General features: G+C 37.0%; 1 protein-coding gene across 3 annotated transcripts in view; it reads left to right on the top strand.

Annotated features, from left to right (window-relative positions):
* The window catches only part of CDH13 (cadherin 13), a 500,702-nt gene that overhangs the window by 466,855 nt on the left and 15,724 nt on the right, over positions 1-18,123 (top strand). For 2 of the 3 annotated variants that reach the window (XM_054840727.1, XM_054840728.1), the window contains 2 exons: positions 11,069-11,302; positions 12,625-12,840. In XM_054840727.1, coding sequence (XP_054696702.1) covers positions 11,069-11,302; positions 12,625-12,840 — 450 coding nt within the window. Of the gene's footprint in view, positions 1-11,068; positions 11,303-12,624; positions 12,879-18,123 lie in introns of those variants that run through there. The other variant, XM_054840726.1, reaches the window with a different exon arrangement.

The following is an 18,123-nucleotide window of genomic DNA, read 5'->3' as shown; positions in this document are numbered from 1 at the left end:
GATAATATCCCGGGAACGTGTTCCCCAATTTATTTCCGGGCAACTGTAATGCTAACTAGCAAAGCTGTGAAACCCACTTCATTTTTCTAGCCATCATAGCTAATGTCTATACTGAAAAGGGCTATTAGATTAGATGACAAGCCAAATTGTGGTAGAATAATATGAAATGAATACAGAATACTTCCAGGACTTTAAAAGGAGGTTATGTTAACTTAAAAAGGAAAAAAAAAAAAATCAGATTGAACATAACTATATGCATTCTTTTTAAAACAGCTTTGTCCACAAACTGCAATTCTCTCTCTTCAGGTTAGTAAGTGTAGCCTATCTAATACCAGTGAATATGGTTAGGGATTTTATGTGAGAGGGCAGCCAAAGGCAGGATTAAGAATTGCTAAATGAGATAGGGTGGTAAATTGAAAATTCAGAGGCATTTCCAATAGAGCAAGGCATTTGCTTGGGCTAACAGACTCGGAGCTAAAAGGCAAGAGAGGAGAAAAAACCCCACTTAATCAGAGATACTTTTTTCAGAAGTATTCAATGTAGGCTATTGTTTCCTTTGGCCTATCATCTTATCTCTAAGTCAAATCTGAGATGTGCTGGCACATGCACTGAGGAAGTCTGAGCTGCCATCCACTTTCCTTTTCTTAACTGGGGAATACAGAAGAGCTCAGGCAATGTCCACTGTGCAGTACAGCGGCGTGAATTGGTGCTCAGCGCAGTCCAAGCGTTACAGAGCACCTCAGTCCAGGCCCAGCACCACACAGGTGCTTGCGAGGCTTCCTAGGCAGCCCAGCTCCGTCACAGGTCTGCGTGGCCACATCAACAATGCCTAATCCATCTCCCCCAGCACTACCAGGAGTTTCAGCAGTGTTAACCTTGTTAATTGTCAGCATAAGGGGTTGCAAACAGGATGCTTACTGTGGAAGGGTGTCTGTCAGTTGTGCGCTAATTTTTGACAGTATTTCTAATAAGGCGAGGTTCTAAAATCAAATAAAACCTTGGACCTTAGACTTTGCTAAAGGACCTCAGTCATACACTAAACCAGTAAACAAACATATTCTTTTCTGTTAGTATTCATAGCATATAGAGTTTATATAATTACAGAAAAGATACTGTTGTCCCATCATATTCCATGACCACCTCTTTTTAAAATGACCTTACCTTTGCATGCTATCCTGGGTGAGGAGTGGAGACAGCTGAAAACAAAACTCACTTCCCTACCCTTTCACTGCTGTCAACAGAGAATCCGTCATTGGATTCAGCAGGCGCTGGCTTCTTGTTATTACACTTCAGTGCAAGTGACAAGTGCCAGGGCATTTTTCTTATTTGTAAAATGTTGAAGATTTCTGTCAGAAGTAAAACCAGAAGCTTCATGCTCGGTAGTTCTTTATATAAATCCATCACATCTTTATCTTTTTTCAGTAAATCTTAAAACTATTCTTTACCAGTAGGGCAGTAACCATGAATGGACCGTAGAAAATGGAGTCATTCCACTGCAGGAAATAATTCAGTTATTTATTATATTCTTTTTTAACTTTATGATATTGTTTGTCAGCATTATCAAATTAACTGCAGAGAAAAGTAGTTAAGTATGAATTATGTTATTTCTCATCTAAACAGTTCCTGTACCTTCCCAAACATAATTGAAACAATGTGTAAAAGCAAATTTGATGGACACAGTATTAATTTTATAGATAATAAAGTTTGACCTTTTATTGGGGGAAATTTCACTTTAAAAAGGACTTTTGGAATTAATATCCTAATTTTCTCTGTACTTTTGATTTCAGTAAAGGTCAAGGTAGTGTCTTTAGAATTTGAAAACTCTTTTTATTAAAGACTTGTGTGGACACAGAGTCTCTGGTCTATTAAAAAAGAAATTAAACACTGGTAGGAAATATCATGAAGCAGAGTTAACACATTAAAGTGTCATGAACTGTGTTTAATCTGAGAATGAGCTCATAATGGGACAAAGTCAGGTTTATGCAAACTTGGAAGACATCTGAGGTTTCTTTCAATTAACAAAAGTGCCAATAATGGTGACCATTTTATTTCCTGAATTTAGCATTCTAATCACTAGAAACAATGCAATATCACAAGCACACAGTGCCATTATTGGGAGTACAGCTGTAAAACACACATATGTTAAATACCGACAAGAAATCACTTGAGTTTGAGGAATCTGCTTGGAACAGACCTTCCAGGAGATTTGCTGCATGACCATGTTGTAGCATCATCCTACAGATTCTATTATGCACTGCAGTATTCAGGATGACTGTCATAAAGCAGAATACCTGTATGTTTTTCTTCTAAGGTCAGTCATGCTAAAAAATCTCCAGGAATGGTCTTTTTTTCCCCTGTATTCTGAGAGTCACAATTTATGAAAAGTAAGGGAGGAGTAAAACATGAAAATTTTGGAGGTGAAGCTAAAAATCTGGAAAATGTGTGAAATCTAAAAAAGCTAAAACTGCTTTCTCCCTTTTTAAGAATGATGAATAATAAAATATAGCCAGATTTACCCTAGTTATGCAACAATCACTCATGTTATTGCAGAGGGGCAGGATACCCTAGTTAATGTCCCCATTGTGTAACTTTTTCTATCTCTTCAGGAGAAAAAACTTTGGTTACCTTTGTTTGCCTGATACATGGAAAAACCAGCTATGCTGTTCAAGTTTGTCAGCTGCTGGTGACAAGTGATGAAACACTGATACCCCGCCCTGCTGATTTGGTTAAACGCAGTTACCTACCTCACTTTTCTCGTGCCACCCTGGTGGAGTAGCCCCCGCACAAAGCCAGGGAGCAATGTCCTCCTGCTGAGACAGATACTCTCATCTAGTTTAAATGTGCCCCCTCGCTCCCCTGCTATTCTCATCACCTGCGAACTACTGAGACAAAAATTGGGAATATAAGAACTTCTACTACGTTAAACACAGAGGAGGATAAATGTCAGTAAAAATGTGGCATCTCTTCCAGATGTTAAAGATACTCAGAGATGGAGTTAAGGGTTCAAAATTTTAACTGATGTAGCTTTAAATGCACTAAATCACAGTAAGCAGTGTTTCTAACAGCCATAGTGCATCAGTGAAAACTGTTTTCTGAAAGTGGTTTGCTCCCTATATGACATCACCATCCTCAGTGTTTGACATTGTAAGTATTTGCATGGCAGCCATCTGCACTCAAAGGCAGGATGTCCAAGAGGAGAGCCGAGCTGCAGGACATAACCTTCAGGAGCAGTAGCCTCTATTTAATGGAGTATACGTATTTGAGCAAGGTAAAGGTTAAGAGATATGGAGGACAATAAAGAGGTCTCTCTGGATCGGCATGATTTCAGCATTTGCCTGGAGCTACACTGGCCAGTTTAAAAAAAAAGCAACAAAACATCTTGGATATTGCTTCGATGACTGTGGCCAGTTGCATGTGTATAAATCAGATAGCTGAGTGGCACCGTTTCAGTTTCCCTGTTGTACATGCAAAGCAAAATGAGGAAGAAGTGAGTCAGGGTCTGTTTTCACTTTTTTCCTTGTTTCCAAAGACCAGCTGAACTACACCCAAGCAATTCCAAATCTCATTTATTGTGCAAGTTTTGATACTCCCAATCATTAAAAAGAAAAATTATCATTCTGTATTATGTGTAATGAACAGTAACAGACAACATCTAGAAAAAAATGGAGTAACAAAGGGATGTGTAACAATTTGCAATTAGAACTTTTCCCTACATGTATCTAACCTGTCTTCTTGCTTCATGATGTACATAATTAAATTACCACAGATTGATTCCACCTAAAACATGCTACTTTTCAAGAAATCAGGCAATTAGTTGCCATGGCAACTCAATTAAGCCAGTTTTATACCCCTTATCTTAATTGCTATATTAATTGAGAAGAGAAAATAAATTGAATACTCATCCTTTTCTTGCCATTTTAAATTTCAGTAAAATATGAATTGCACACAAAATATTGTTTTAATTTGTCATCACGGACCCATGATTAGAAAAAGAAATTAGAATGCTGAAAACAGTATTTAAGACGGATGGCATATGTCAGTAGCAATTTGATATGCTGAAAGAGCTGTGCTCTTTTGAAATGTAATTACTCAAAAATAGGATCTGCATATATTATTTGAGTGAATGAATGAAGGATTGTAACTTTTAAAGACTATTCCATGAATTTTGAAAAATATCTATATGCCAATACGTACAGAAAATGCATGGGAAATTTCAACGCATGGGAAATTTAGGACCTCTTTTATACAAAATGTCGGCACATGGCATTTCTGAGACCAGTTTTCAAATACGTCAAATTCTGAGCAGCACACCCACAGTTTGGGATCTTCCCACTCTACCGGTTCCATTTACTGTGGTTGAACCATTAAGAGAGCTGGGCTTGAACACAAAATGTACTGGAATACACCTGTCTGAATGGGACTTGTGCCTGCAGAGAGGGTACCTGCTGCCAAATCAGCTAGTACGCACACGTTTTCTGATTAGAAAAACAGCATATGGAGGGGAAAAAAAGAACTGTGAGGGAGGAGACAGACATTTGTGTGTAGATTTTCATAGCAGTATCATTAGAAAGAATGAAGCATTATTCCTCACAGTCCATATTGGAAGTATAGTAATTTAAAGAGAGAACATGGTACTTAGCTTAACCACGTACTGCAGTCTGGCTACATAGCTTTCTCCAAACAATTTAGGAACTTCTACAATGCTCTTTTCATTCTTTATTCTCCTCCTTTCTTGTTGTATTCTCCTTCAGGCAAATAGGAAGCTGAAAATAGAAAAGTGGGAGAAAAATCTATATCCAAGGAAAGATCCTAGGCAGTCCTACATTTTACAGTTGGTTACATGGGAGTAAAATGAAGGAAATTCTGTAGGCATCATTGCAGTTCCAAATTGACCTCGATATGAATATGATTCAAATATAGTTTATGGAAGTTTTAAGAGATAAGGCTTTATTCATGATGGTTCAGAGGAAAGGTAATTGTGCCAGAAATTAGCAAACCCACATTCTCAAAGGCTTTTTCTCCTGCTCAAATATGAAGAAAAATTGTTCTTACTATAATTGCTCACTCATTTTGTATCTGTGTAACTTTGTTAGCCAGCAAAAAAAGTAGAAGCAGGGAAAAAAGTTGGAATTGAGCTTTCTGGGTTACATAAGTGATAGTGCAAGTGGATTAAAAACTGCTGCTAAATGGTAAACTATAAATATTCTAGTAAAATTTAGAATAAATTAATTTCTACTCTGTCAGCTTGAGAGGGAATCTATATGGCAATGGATACCCTATTGCTTGCTCTAGGAATTAATGGCCTTGTAATTTCTGCATCATGGCATAGAAGGGCATAGATAATGTGTATTAATTTGATGGTGCTGGAAGCTTAATTTAATAAGAAGAAATTACTACAGAAGTCTTTTTACCATTCATAATGAGCATGTGAAAAGGGACAGTTCATGCTCCATTCTTCCTAAAAACTGTTCTGGCTTCCAGCAATAAGCTGAATTCTCTAGAATGGTTGATTTTTCTTCTTTGGAATTTTGATCAATATTGCCAGAATCCAAGGTCTCGGATTATTTTTTTTTTTTTTTTAAGTATAATAGTTCAAATTAAATTGCTTTTTTTCATATTTGTTTCTAATTCAATTTTGTTATGTAAAGGCATTTATATAATTTTTCCTTTTCTGTAAGATAGAAACCATTAGAGGTCTAAACAGAGAAGATTCCTTATGTTTGGCTTTTGATACCACTAGATGAACTTTCTAAATATACGTGAAAACGTGCAGTCTCATTGTCTCCCAGTCTTAACACATTTTGATTTCTGTCTCTGGCATTTTTCTTGTTATCAATGCTTTGATTATCAATGCTTTGTTCCTTAGCTGTGCCACTAAACAAATTATATTATTTACAAGTAAACTGACTTTTGTCTGATTTATTCAAAGCTCATTTTCATGTAGCATGTGGAAATGTACTTTTTTGTGTTTGATAATCCTTGTTCTCCCTTGTGCAACTTGTTCTACTTTAGATCAAGTCAAGTTTCCTGTCAAACTAAAAAGAATAATCAAACTAGAAGGGAAAATATTTCTTGAGGATTTTCTTGTTGGTTTTCACAAATGAAATTAAATTTTATTTACCCAAACAAATATTCTTTTTATATTCAGTTTGTTTAGTTTATAATATCCTTTAAATCTTAAAATAAAAATATTTTAAATACTCAATTCTAAAAGAAAAAAAATAAGAACAAATACACCTGAGTTATTCCACAGAGGGATTTAAAAATTTCAGAACTAAGAAAGCTCAAGGTAGGATGTACAACATCAGTTTAACTCTTTGATTTTTGGGTGGTCTGTTGACCAAAGAATATGATTTTATGTTTTAAGCAGCAATGTTCAAGCAATTGTTTTACTTGGATATGTTCTTAAGAACCTTTCCACTGCTTTAAGGAATATGCATCCTCATTTTCAAGGACAATCTAAACTCACCATAATCTCTAATGTCCAAATCTGCTCATTTTCTAAGTTCTGAATATGTTTTTGAATGCTTGGAAAATGTAATCGGGGTAATTTAGGCTAATCTTGAGGTTTGCTGCAAATTGGAAAGGGAAAGCTGGAAGAAAAGGATTAAATCTTTATGACTTTTTTCTCTTTGAGATGCATTTAAACATCTCTTCCATCTTGAAAATGTTCTTCCAGTTTAGAACAATGTTTCTGACCGGCTTCTGTAAGTACACACCAGCAATTTAGTGTAGATGGATGGCTACTTTTAACTACCCTCATGCCCGGCTGTACTCCTAGAAGAGAACATAGTGTCTAAACTTGGTAACTGTTGTGATTCCAACAATGAAGTACCTATTGTGTCTCCCACTGTTGTTGTTGCTGATAGAGCTCAGTTAGTGAAGAAAAACACTACTGAAGGTGAAAATAGCAGGTTGACACGTCCCAGATACCACCAGTGTAGCCAGTGTTGTGTTCCCCAATGCTGAAAAAAATGTATGAACTCAAAATGCTCCATGAAAGTCACACTTTGAGTTAAAATAAATAAAAACAACTTTCATATTAATAATTTGAGGCTAGTTATTAGCATCTGCAGACATGTCTGCACAAGATGTGGTGAGACATTGAGAGATGACTGTGGACTTACTCATGCAGCGCGGATCCTTCTATCAGTCTTTTAGGATGCTAATAGCAGGAAGACAAGATAGAAGTGCAGGTGTGTTTACATCGTGCAAAGAAACAGGGTGCTGTGTAGACACACCCTCAGTCGTATTATGAGGTTTTCTTTGGAAAATTTAAGTCCTCAACTTCCACTGACTTTTTAGGGGTGTTGGACTTCTAATTGTGGAAGCCAAATCAGAAAATCTCACCTGCTGTGTGGCAATTCCTAACTCTGTGTTTTTGCTGTCATCTCAGATAAATGAAAGCTGTTGGTATTTGAATGTACGCTGATTAGGAATGTCTTAATTCAGTTTCAAAGCAGTTCAGATACTGTCTTTAATTTCATGGAGCATAACTCAGCCATATAAGAAATCTGTACAAAACAGCATCAGATTTCTGTAGAAAAACTAGAAAGTGGAACATAAAATGGCTCTTCATGACCATAAAAATGTTATGCCCAGATTAAATGCATCATCAGCCATTCAACCATATGATTGCTTGTTAGACATGCCATTTTCTGCAAGTCTTGATACTTAAGAGAAATGTCATCTTAGTCCATGGCCATCATTGTGCATAATTGGTATCTTTTAAGAAACTAACTACCTGATTGGCAGTCTCATTTGAGTAGTTAGATGTCTAAATGATATTATTGTTCCTATGGGAACTTTTTGCACCAAAACTGAATGCCAGTTTTCAAATTTCTTGGCTGTGTTTTGCTACAGAGGCCTTATAATTTAAGACTTTGCACTAATAATTCTAATATGATTCTGCATGGATTTTCATCAAAATTCAAGTACACAGAAGTATACAAAGTTTGTGTTTCTATAATATTTCTTTTGAAACTATTTTTTTTTTAAATAAAGGTAGCAACATGGTCATTTATGCTGATAGCACTAAAATCCAGTTTAACTTCTACATCTTCTGGTAACAGTCCCTTGCATTACAGATTCCAGTTCCCAGACAATAGACCCCATCATATTCTATGGCACACTCTAACTCATGAAATAGAACTACTTCTGTTAGTATATTTTGCCCTTGTTGCATCTTACAACAGCAGGAGCTATTGCCTATCTGAAGACTGCTCTTAGAAGCTTTGTATGCAGTCTAATGCCAGGATATGAAGACATTACCAGTCCTGGTCCAATTCAGATAAGTGTAGCACACATTTCCAATTGCAGCATGTTTGAAGATGAATCTGTACTTTTAGCGTTGCAGATCAAAGTTCCAGTCCCACAGACCCTAACAAACTTGAAAGATCTTACTTGCATTTCAGTCTCATTGAAGATTACTCGTTAAGGTCTTGGTCTTGCCCTAGGTTATTGAAATCAGGATTCCAGACAAAGCTTTCACTTTCTTTCAGTATGAAATTAGCCATCTTTCAGTCTCTGTTTTAGTAGCTACGCACGTGAGTAATGCTGTTTCATTCATATGCTTGTCATGGTATATTCACAGCTATGCTGCTTGTGGGAGCCTTAGCAGGAATTTGAAATTATCTCTATCCCAAATGGCTCTAAAGGCACCTAAAGGTTTAAAGTGTTCAGCCTCAGGAAGAATGGCCGGTTCAGTTCAGTGGCAAAAATGGGAGCAGAGCTCTTTTGAAAAGCTGCTCCCAAGGGTTGTTGGATAGAGCCCTTTGTGTCCTGGTTTATGTATTAATTCTGCTTTCAGCTGCAAGGTTTTACAATACAAATTAAGAGAAGTCTTATTTCAGAATTAAAATATGCTGTGGAAATCATTCATTTCAAAACCAAAACTGTCTGGAGATCATGGGATTTTTGAATTATTTCAAAGGCATAATACTGCCAAAGTTATGAAAGTCATATATTCCCAATGGATATGTTGTGACCATTTTTCCTTGATTCCTTTCTTGTTGTATATTTTATGGCATGTGTGTTAACAAGCTTCAGTTTATGACCTTGACATTTGCTTATTTTTCTTTTGGAGGTCTTCATAAATCACCAAAATATTTTGTTTAAATCATTATAAATAAACCAACCAGAGAATAAGTCATTGAAATGGACAGAAGCAATTTCCTTTCTCTCTATTTGTGCGTAATAGTTGACTGGCCCGTAAGCCGTTCAAAGATAGTGAAACATTAGCATGGCAGACAAAATGCAGCCATATCTGCGTTTGACAAAATAACAGTACATTCATAATGCTGTTGGCTTCTTAATTTCAAAAGGCAGATTTTAATATTACTGACTTCAGAGAAAGATAAGAAGGGCAGTGCATAAGACATTATCAGTCCAGTGTGGAAATAATGCATTCAAAATTAAAGACAGCAGTTTAATTAAGTGCATGAAAGGCTGGCTTTTATGATCATATTTCAAATACTCGAATGTCTTTTCATCCATTCTGCCGTATGACTTTACTTAATAATATATCAAGAACAAAAAATGTATTGGAGTCTTTCTGCAAATTCAATTAGTCCAATAAAAAGTGAAAAATAATTTCTTTTTCATTAAAAAGAACTCAACCCTAACCCTTCTGATGACAAAGTGCAAGATGAAGAGGGGGGGGAAAGCTAAAGAACTATGAAAATTCTGTCTTTGTTACGCATTTATGTGTGCATGAAACAGATGAAGTGTCACCATTAGTAACATTTGTTATTGAAAGGACTAATTGCATTCTGCTACAGCTAGTAGTTTATCAGATCCAGACCACAGGGTATTTACTTCTCCCTTAGGATGCATTCACAGTGCAGCAATAATTCCATAGTTTATTGGGCTGCTATAGGCAGGGTAATTATGCTAAAGCGTACCTCTTTCAGTGCTAAACTTAAAACTACCGTGACACATTGCACTAGTGCTTTACAGGTTAAGTGCAACCTCTTGAATCCTTTCTGCCTGCTAAGGGTTTACAGCCAAGGGAAGTGCAGAGATCATAGATCTTGTGTACTAAACCAGAAAAACGAGTAACACAACCCAGAAGTGCAGCATTTTAAATGAGAAATTATTAAGTGAGGTATACAATGAAGGAAATAATGTGCATTTAGAAAACCTTGAGATCGGTTAAAATGGCAAAGGGATCCATTATAAGATATTGAGCTTTAGACTGAAAGCAGTAGGTTACTGGCTCAACCATGGCACACATCTGTACTGACTGAAAGTTATTACCACTTGTCAGCTCCTCTCTGACCTCTGTGAAATGAGGTGCTAGTCTCAGTCCAGCTCCCAGTGGGCAGACGTCTCCGTTACAAACACTTCCAGCGCCATGGCTGGTTTGTCAGTCACAGCCTTGGTGCAAAGGCTTGTAGCAGTGCCGTGGTGAATAAACAACATCCTCACCTCTGAAGCTGGTTCTTTCAGGTCAGGGCTGAGGCAGGCTGGCAAATAATTTGAGAAAGCTTGAAACTCCACTGCTAACACCGGGTGGCTCTGGGTAAATAAAAGATCTCATTTTCCAGAATTGCATGTTGACAGGTTTCACTTCTGCTGACATAACTAAATGTGGCTCCAAGGGCTGTTGGGGAATGATCTGGTCCTGTTCTGTTTAGGGGCACCCACCATACAAATTGATTCCTCTCTGCTGTCATTTTTCCTCTTACTTGTCTTGTTCTTGATTCTTTTAATACCATGCTGTCTATCTAGGGGATGCTTCCTACTATGTTTCTCTCAGTATGTGGTTATGAACAGAATCTTTTCCAGATATCTATTAATGTCCTAAACTCATTTTAACTTCAAAATATTCCTCTCCCAGAGGTTTCCTTAGAATAATTATCCATACTGTAAAGAATCAGACAGGCTGTATTCTGCAAATACAGCAACAAATTTACAACAGTGACTCAACAGTTTTTTAAAGCCATAATTTTCATATAACAGAGGTAAGAACTATAAAAACTATTTCCCTTTGCAAGCATGCAGGTACAAATAACAGCAAGTGTTTATGGAAGTATCATTTAATAAACATGTTTGTTTTTTCATATAGGTAACCCTCCCGCTACAGGTACAGGAACTTTACACATCACCTTGGAGGATGTCAATGACAATGTCCCATCCCTTTATCCAACACTGGCAAAAGTTTGTGACGATGCAAAAGATCTCAAGGTAGTGGTACTAGGTGCATCGGACAAAGACCTTCACCCCAACACAGATCCATTCAAATTTGAACTGAGTAAGCAATCTGGCCCAGAAAAATTGTGGAGAATCGCCAAGCTTAACAGTAAGTCTCTTGCCTTCTTTTCATATGCATTTAGTTCTCCCACCTCTCCATCCCAGCATACTCACCCTGAGGCTGCCCGTTATGTGAATTCAGGAGCAGTTGTGCATGGAAGTCCTGCAGGATGGATCCATTGCTGCTGCTTTACACTGTGCTGTTTGTGCTCGTACCAGCTGCCTGGTGGGATGATTGTCTGCCTTTTCCTCTGAAATCTGAACTTTTTTCCTCTTCTTCTTATGTTGACCAGACTTTCCTCTTTTAGCTTTGCATTAAAGAAAGGCTACTAATGACTTACAGTTTTGTAAAGATTACTGTATTTCATGGCATGGAATTTGTTTGCACAAGATGCACAAGGCTTTGCTATAGGACAGGATCAAACTGTTGCGTGGGCTTTAACAACGTACTTGAAAAACTTCCTGATTTTAAGTATTTGAACTCTTTGCAAATAAAATACCCAAAGGCACTAGGACTGTACGCTATTGGTAAGAGGATCAAAGCACATGCTATGCAATTACAGAATGTTCGTATGGCAAATTGTGGGCACAAACTACTACATTTCTTTTTAGTGTAGATTATTTCTATTCGGGTTTTAGTATGTATTCTTTATCTCTGTCATGATCGAATCTTTTAGCAGTTCATTTCACATTGTTCTTAGAAAAATCTAATGATGGATGTGATGTCTGTACCTGCCTGCAGGTTGTCGTGGGCAAAGCAGAGGAGTCATTTTCTTTGCAGTTCTCCAAATATCAAACCACCACTCTGTTAACCCCCTAAAAGAGTCTGCACGTTCACCTGGGTAGTGATAGCTGTTATGACCCACTGCTGCTCAGGTGGAGCAGATCTGTGGATCTGAAGGGGCATTACTTCCCTTCACTGCCTTCTCAGTCAAACTGGGGATGTAGTTAAGCAGCTCTGCCAGTACTTCTTTGCAGGAAGGGTTTTTTCCTTTGGCAAATAAATATATTCTTCTCTGTTGTGTTGCTTTGGGGATGATATGCCTTAGCATTTCATTAATATATTAGTTTCCACAGGCAAATTCTACCAATAATTTGCAGACCAAATAATGTATTTAAACAAAAGGGGCTCTTAAAAGTCTGTCTTTTGGTGGGGTTTGGAATGTGTTTGCAATTAGCTCTCAGCCCATGAAAGAATTTCTCTAACTGCTTCTTCTTACCTCCAAGTCAATTCTTTAATCTTTTCCTTAGAGCATTCTCATTTTCTTCTTAATTTCCATGAGTAACTGTGGCATGTCTAATATTATTTGCAGATTCCTCTTCCCTTCCAAACAACCGCTATTTGGCTAATTCTCACTTTGTCCTTTGCAGATACTCATGCCCAGGTCATCCTGCTTCAAAACCTGAAAAAGGCCAATTACAACATCCCAATCTCAGTGACAGATTCTGGAAAACCACCTCTGACTAACAACACAGAACTGAAATTACAAGTGTGTTCCTGCAAGAAATCCAAAATGGACTGCAGCGCAACTGATGCCCTTCATATCAGCATGACCCTTACTCTTCTTTCACTCTTCAGTTTGTTTTGTAAGTCTTTTCCTGAACTGTAAGTAGAGAAGTGTTATTTAGCTGCTCATTTGTATGCTGCATAAGAAAACCTACCAAGGGAGAAGTTAAATTCATACATTGATACCAAAATGCAGTAAGTTTGGGGCTTTTTTTCCTGAATAAGTAGCTATAAGAAAGAGGGAGGGGAGGGTTTTTTCATAGTCAAAAAATAGCAATGAATGCCTAGTTGTCAAATTAAGAAATAGAAGCAATAATTTTAAGGAGAATCAAAGAGAATTAGAACTAGCATATGATAAACTAAGAAGTACCAGCTGTGGTAGCAGATTTGTGAGATGCTTTCTTTCATCTCTCCCCACGTGAATTCAATTCAAAAACAGAAAGAGGAGATTAAAGGTGTTCTTGTAACAATAGCTGTTCTGGGTCGCCATGAAAATGAGTACTATCTGCTTCAGTCTATTCCTCTGTATAACAAAGTGCGCAAGCAACTGGAACGTGGGGAACCTATTCAAGATTCTGGGCTTAGAGACACCCAGATTTGATAATCAAATTGCAAGTTTGGGTTGGAGGGCAGAGAGAACTGATACATAAAGGAAGCTTCTGCTGCTTCTAAGAAAGCTTTCTAAAAGAGACTTATGAAGTTCCTAGTTTGAATTGGAAGGAGTAAAAACAAATCCCAGAATGACTAAAGAGTAGGAACTCAAAGCCATGGAATCCCAACATCTAACCTAGATGTGTCCCTGGCTTGTCCTGTGACAGGTTCCAGCAAATGTTTTGATGCAGTATTATTTTAAGTTCCTTATCTATTAAAAAGGAATAGCTGTATCTTATAACTATGATAGTAAATCTGTTATTCAAGGATTATTACCATCATATTATGTTAGTAAAATACATGGCATGGTGAATTAATACCTGAGCCATAGTGAAAGGCCTTATATTCTTGACAAGATAAAATCTACCATGAGGCAGAGACAGAGGTCAAGGCACAGATAGTTTACACGTCTGAGGCTTGGTGTATGCTTGATTACACATCTTGTCAGTTTTTTTCTTACAGTATATTACTTTTATCCCAAAAGGTTAGCATGAAGGTCATTGTGAGAGAATTAGAACTAGCTAATGTTTGTGATGCTCTTTGAAGATGAAAAGGACTATATAAATGCTAAGTGCAAATTCACGTTCTTTGTTCCAATCAGTGACATCTGAAGTATCTCCACTGGCTTTGGTTCAGTTATTCTGGGTTTAGTCTGCTGGAACCAAACGCAGACTTCAGCTGTTAGAAGTAATATGTTAAAAATATTTGACAGTACGTGACACTATCGCATCAGTGATATAAATATGCAGCTCATTGATTCAAATATATTCTTGTTACCATTTCATAAATGTTGCTGGTGCTATACTAGGTGTGACTTTCACCACTGGAATTACTTTCTTATCTGACCTGATTTGCACTTGAACTTTCTTTACATTAATGCATTTGCTCAGAATACAATGAGGAAGAGAAAAGCATTTTGCTTTTGAAAGTAATCGTGTTGCTTTTTTCTTGTCCCCAAAGAAGTCTGATCATTTTCCTTACATTGAATTATAAAATGCAGTTCTAGGTATTGGAAAGCTGCTCTTGAATTGCTCTTCTTGACTACAGATCTTCTCCAGCTCAGCTGTGGGCAGAATATAGGCCCCTGGCATCTGAATGGTGCATGGTGCTCTGAATCCTGAATTACAGCAGGATTCCCTCTCCTACTGTAAAAGAATAAATAGCACTGAATAGTCTTTGCACTGGGAAACCATACAGACATGCCTAGAGCCTTTCTGCAACCTTACATTCATTCAGAGTACAGTAACAAGTATGAAGAGAGTTGTAATTTTAAACAAAAAAGGGAGTAAGATTATGCACGTAATCTGCCAGTGGTATGATGATCTGGTCTGTGGTCTGAGCAGTAAAACCAAACCAAAGGGAAATAGTGGATGAGTTGAAGGGAAGGGGAAGGAAAGATCTCCCTCTGGAGACCGAGGCTGTTGTGAGTGGGAGCATGAATTCCACAAATAGACTTCAGCATAGAGAGACCTAATCCTCAACACAGGACCACCCTTTTTTTTTTGCCAAAATTTGCTACTAGTCCATTGTGTGGTTTGGGTTCACCCAGTCACACAAAGCAAGGCTGGTAACCCATGTCTCGTACTTTGCTTGTGCAAAGCCAGCAAGCATAACAACTTTCATAACCATCTTCCTCAGGTGTAAATGACTACATGGAGACATAAAAGAATGCAGCTGGGAGCCAGTTAAAATAATGTGGTTCTGTATTTGAACTTCTCTAAAATGTGCTGGTATCACTGCATTCCCAATTCATTTTCACACATAGTTTTTTTATAACTGTGATTAGTTCCATTGCAATGTTTTGTGTAGTCCAAATATTTATCAGAGTAATCAAAGATTACGATGCCATAAAAACAAAGAGAACTTTAGTGCTTATTGAACAGATGAAATATCCTGTTTCTAGTGGCAAGTTATGGGTTTAATTTTTGCAAAAGCCCTTACGTGGCTTACTTTTTGCTCCCAATGTTTATGTTTTATGAGGCTCTTGTTCCTAGGAGGTAAATCCTTCAGTCAAATGAACTTTGTTATTCGTGCCAAAGTATTTCTTTTTGTATTTGACATCTGGTGTGAGGATAGATAGCCCTATGAAAGAGCTGTTCATGATAAAAATGCCCTGCATGAATCTCCTCCCCATACAAAACAACTTGGTATTATCATTTAAATGGTGCAATTATTATCTATACTTAGAATATATGCCTCCTTTGTAAATCATGGAAGAAGTCATATGTGGTAGATTTCTGAAGTATCTCAGCACAGAACTGAAGAGCCTGATTAAAACTGTAATGCATGCAAAAAGCAGCAGTTTCGCCTATTCTGTAGCTGCCCTACTGTGTTCAGTATACTGAGGGATAATGGGATACAGACTGCAGAGTTGCCCAGAAGCCCTTGGAAAGGGAGATATACTTGGAACAAGAAAAATATAGGAGTTCTTGTCAGCCAGAAATAGAAAATATAAGATGCCAAAGTATATGGGCAGACTGCTGGTTTTCAACAACAAAACAGTAAGGTGTGTGGTGGAATTAAAAGATGGTGAATACAGAGTTGATTGAAAAATGGGGCATCTTTTCATGTTTTGTACTTAACCTAACATTACCATGGGGAATCGCTGCAGTCAAGCTGCAAAGATGTATAGTGGACAGGTAGAGGACTTTCCGAAGCTATAATAGTTAATGCTAACAATTAATGGAAAGAATATTAAGTCTTATCTGTCATTAATGCAGACACCATGTTTAAGATGAGACCTAGTGTAGTGGCATCTTGGCCTCTGTCAGCTTTTCCTAGCCACTACTGGAGACAAGATAGGACCAAAATGTTCAGATATAATTTAGAATTTAGTAATTCAGACTGAGGAAAAAGAACAGATCAAAAAGTAGATCTGGATTCCTAGTCAGGGAGAAGGACTACAGAAATCAGTCATTGAGGAAGATAACAAGTGGGAGAAAGAGACCGTGTTATGCAGCATGTCTGGTGCTGGGTCTGAGATTGTCCATGTTGCCCCTTACGGCTGTATTGTCTCAGTGATCTCATGTTTTCAACTGACACAGCTAAAATAGCTCTGTTCAGAATGAGTGTAACCAAAGTGATGTGCTCAACAATGCTAGAATTATAAACAAGTTCACTCTGTGTAAGTGAGTATCTACAATATTCCATAAGGATGAGGAACAGAGAGACAGGGAAAAAATGTGCCCTTTATTGCAACCTACAAATTGGTAGCTGATATTTCATTTAGGTATTGGTTTATATTATTACTATTATTTAAAGGAGTATTTGGATTCTAGACTTTTGATTTGATAATAATTATTTCACTTAATTGCATAATCATGGCATGATAATTGCATTTCATATTTCCTTTTATATTCTACCAACATAAAAGACCAAGTTACATTCAAATGTGTTGAATCAAGGGACTGAAAGAAGAACCAAAGGCACAATAGTCATGTCCTGAACAAGCAGAACTCAGAGCAATTCCATTAATAGCTCAGTCACACTAGCAATAATATTTTACTTAAATTTCCTTGTTAGAAAAAGACAGGACTTTAAACACTTCATGTTGAAAAAAAAAATGATATCTTATTTGACTGTCAAACACTGATAAGAAACTTTTTTTTTGTTAACCTGGCCAGTGGACTACAAAGTTGTACATTGACTTGAGCTTAAATAAGTAGTCCATTATTATGAACAGAAAGTAAGGTGAGAGACTGGGGGGCAAATACTGCTACGAAGAAATTAAATAAGCTGGAGGTCTCTACATTGAAATTAATTTGTTAAACTGAGGGTGAAGGGCCTCAGGTGTGTTGAAAAACAGAGACTCACACAGATGTCTGTACTGCGATTGCAAAGAAGCCTTAGAGATACCCTTGAATTTAACTTCCTATTACCTTCCACTAACTTTTCCTTTTTTAATGCTTGCCACCATGTTTTTCTGATTTGAGGAATGAAGCTACAGGGTCAATAGTCAAAATGTCTTTTGTTTTTCCTTGAAAATTATGTATTTGGTATTAAACTATTACAAAAATTCAAATTATATTAAACTGGTGGATTTGAATTTTCCTGAACATAGCCAGACTTAAAACTGCAGCGTTATCTTTCACCTAGTTCATTTTTCAAAGCAAGAGAAGCATCTGTATTTCTTGTATGTCCTGTGTTGTTTGTGCAGGAACATCAAATGTCTGAAGACTGAAGCAATGCATTCTTGAATGGCATAAGACTAAGACAAATCATAGCAGGTTTGAAATGGAAAAGACCTTTAAGGTCATTGCTCTTTCCATTACAAGTGCAGATTTGTTACCTGCAGATACACAGTTTTCAGCCTTTATTGTGAGTTACTTAGCTTAGTTTTAGACAAGCATGCAGTATAATTTTTTCAGGGCTCAACTACTATTTAGTTTTTACAGTAGGATTTTTGTTTTTCCCAAGAAAAAAAGAAAAAATTCATCCCTGTTCCATATAGTTCCAAAGATGAAGCTTCAGAGAAATCATTCCCAATAGATGAATTTGCTAAAAAGCAATACTTTTTATGTTTTAGTTTGTCTTAGCATATTTTAATCTTCTATAGCAATTTTCTACTTTCCAGAGCAGTGGCATTTAATTAAAAAAAATCAGTTTAATTAGCAAGACTAGGAAATTTTGCAAGATTAATTTTCCTATTTCTGAGATGTAAAATATCCCTATATTGGCTAGAATTTCAAAAACTACCAAGATGGGGAAAGTTT

This window comes from Grus americana, chromosome 13 (genome assembly GCF_028858705.1).
Source record: "Grus americana isolate bGruAme1 chromosome 13, bGruAme1.mat, whole genome shotgun sequence".
NCBI classification, from domain to species: domain Eukaryota; kingdom Metazoa; phylum Chordata; class Aves; order Gruiformes; family Gruidae; genus Grus; species Grus americana.
Note: the sequence above shows the minus strand (reverse complement) of the source record. Positions and strands in the feature narration are given on the sequence as shown.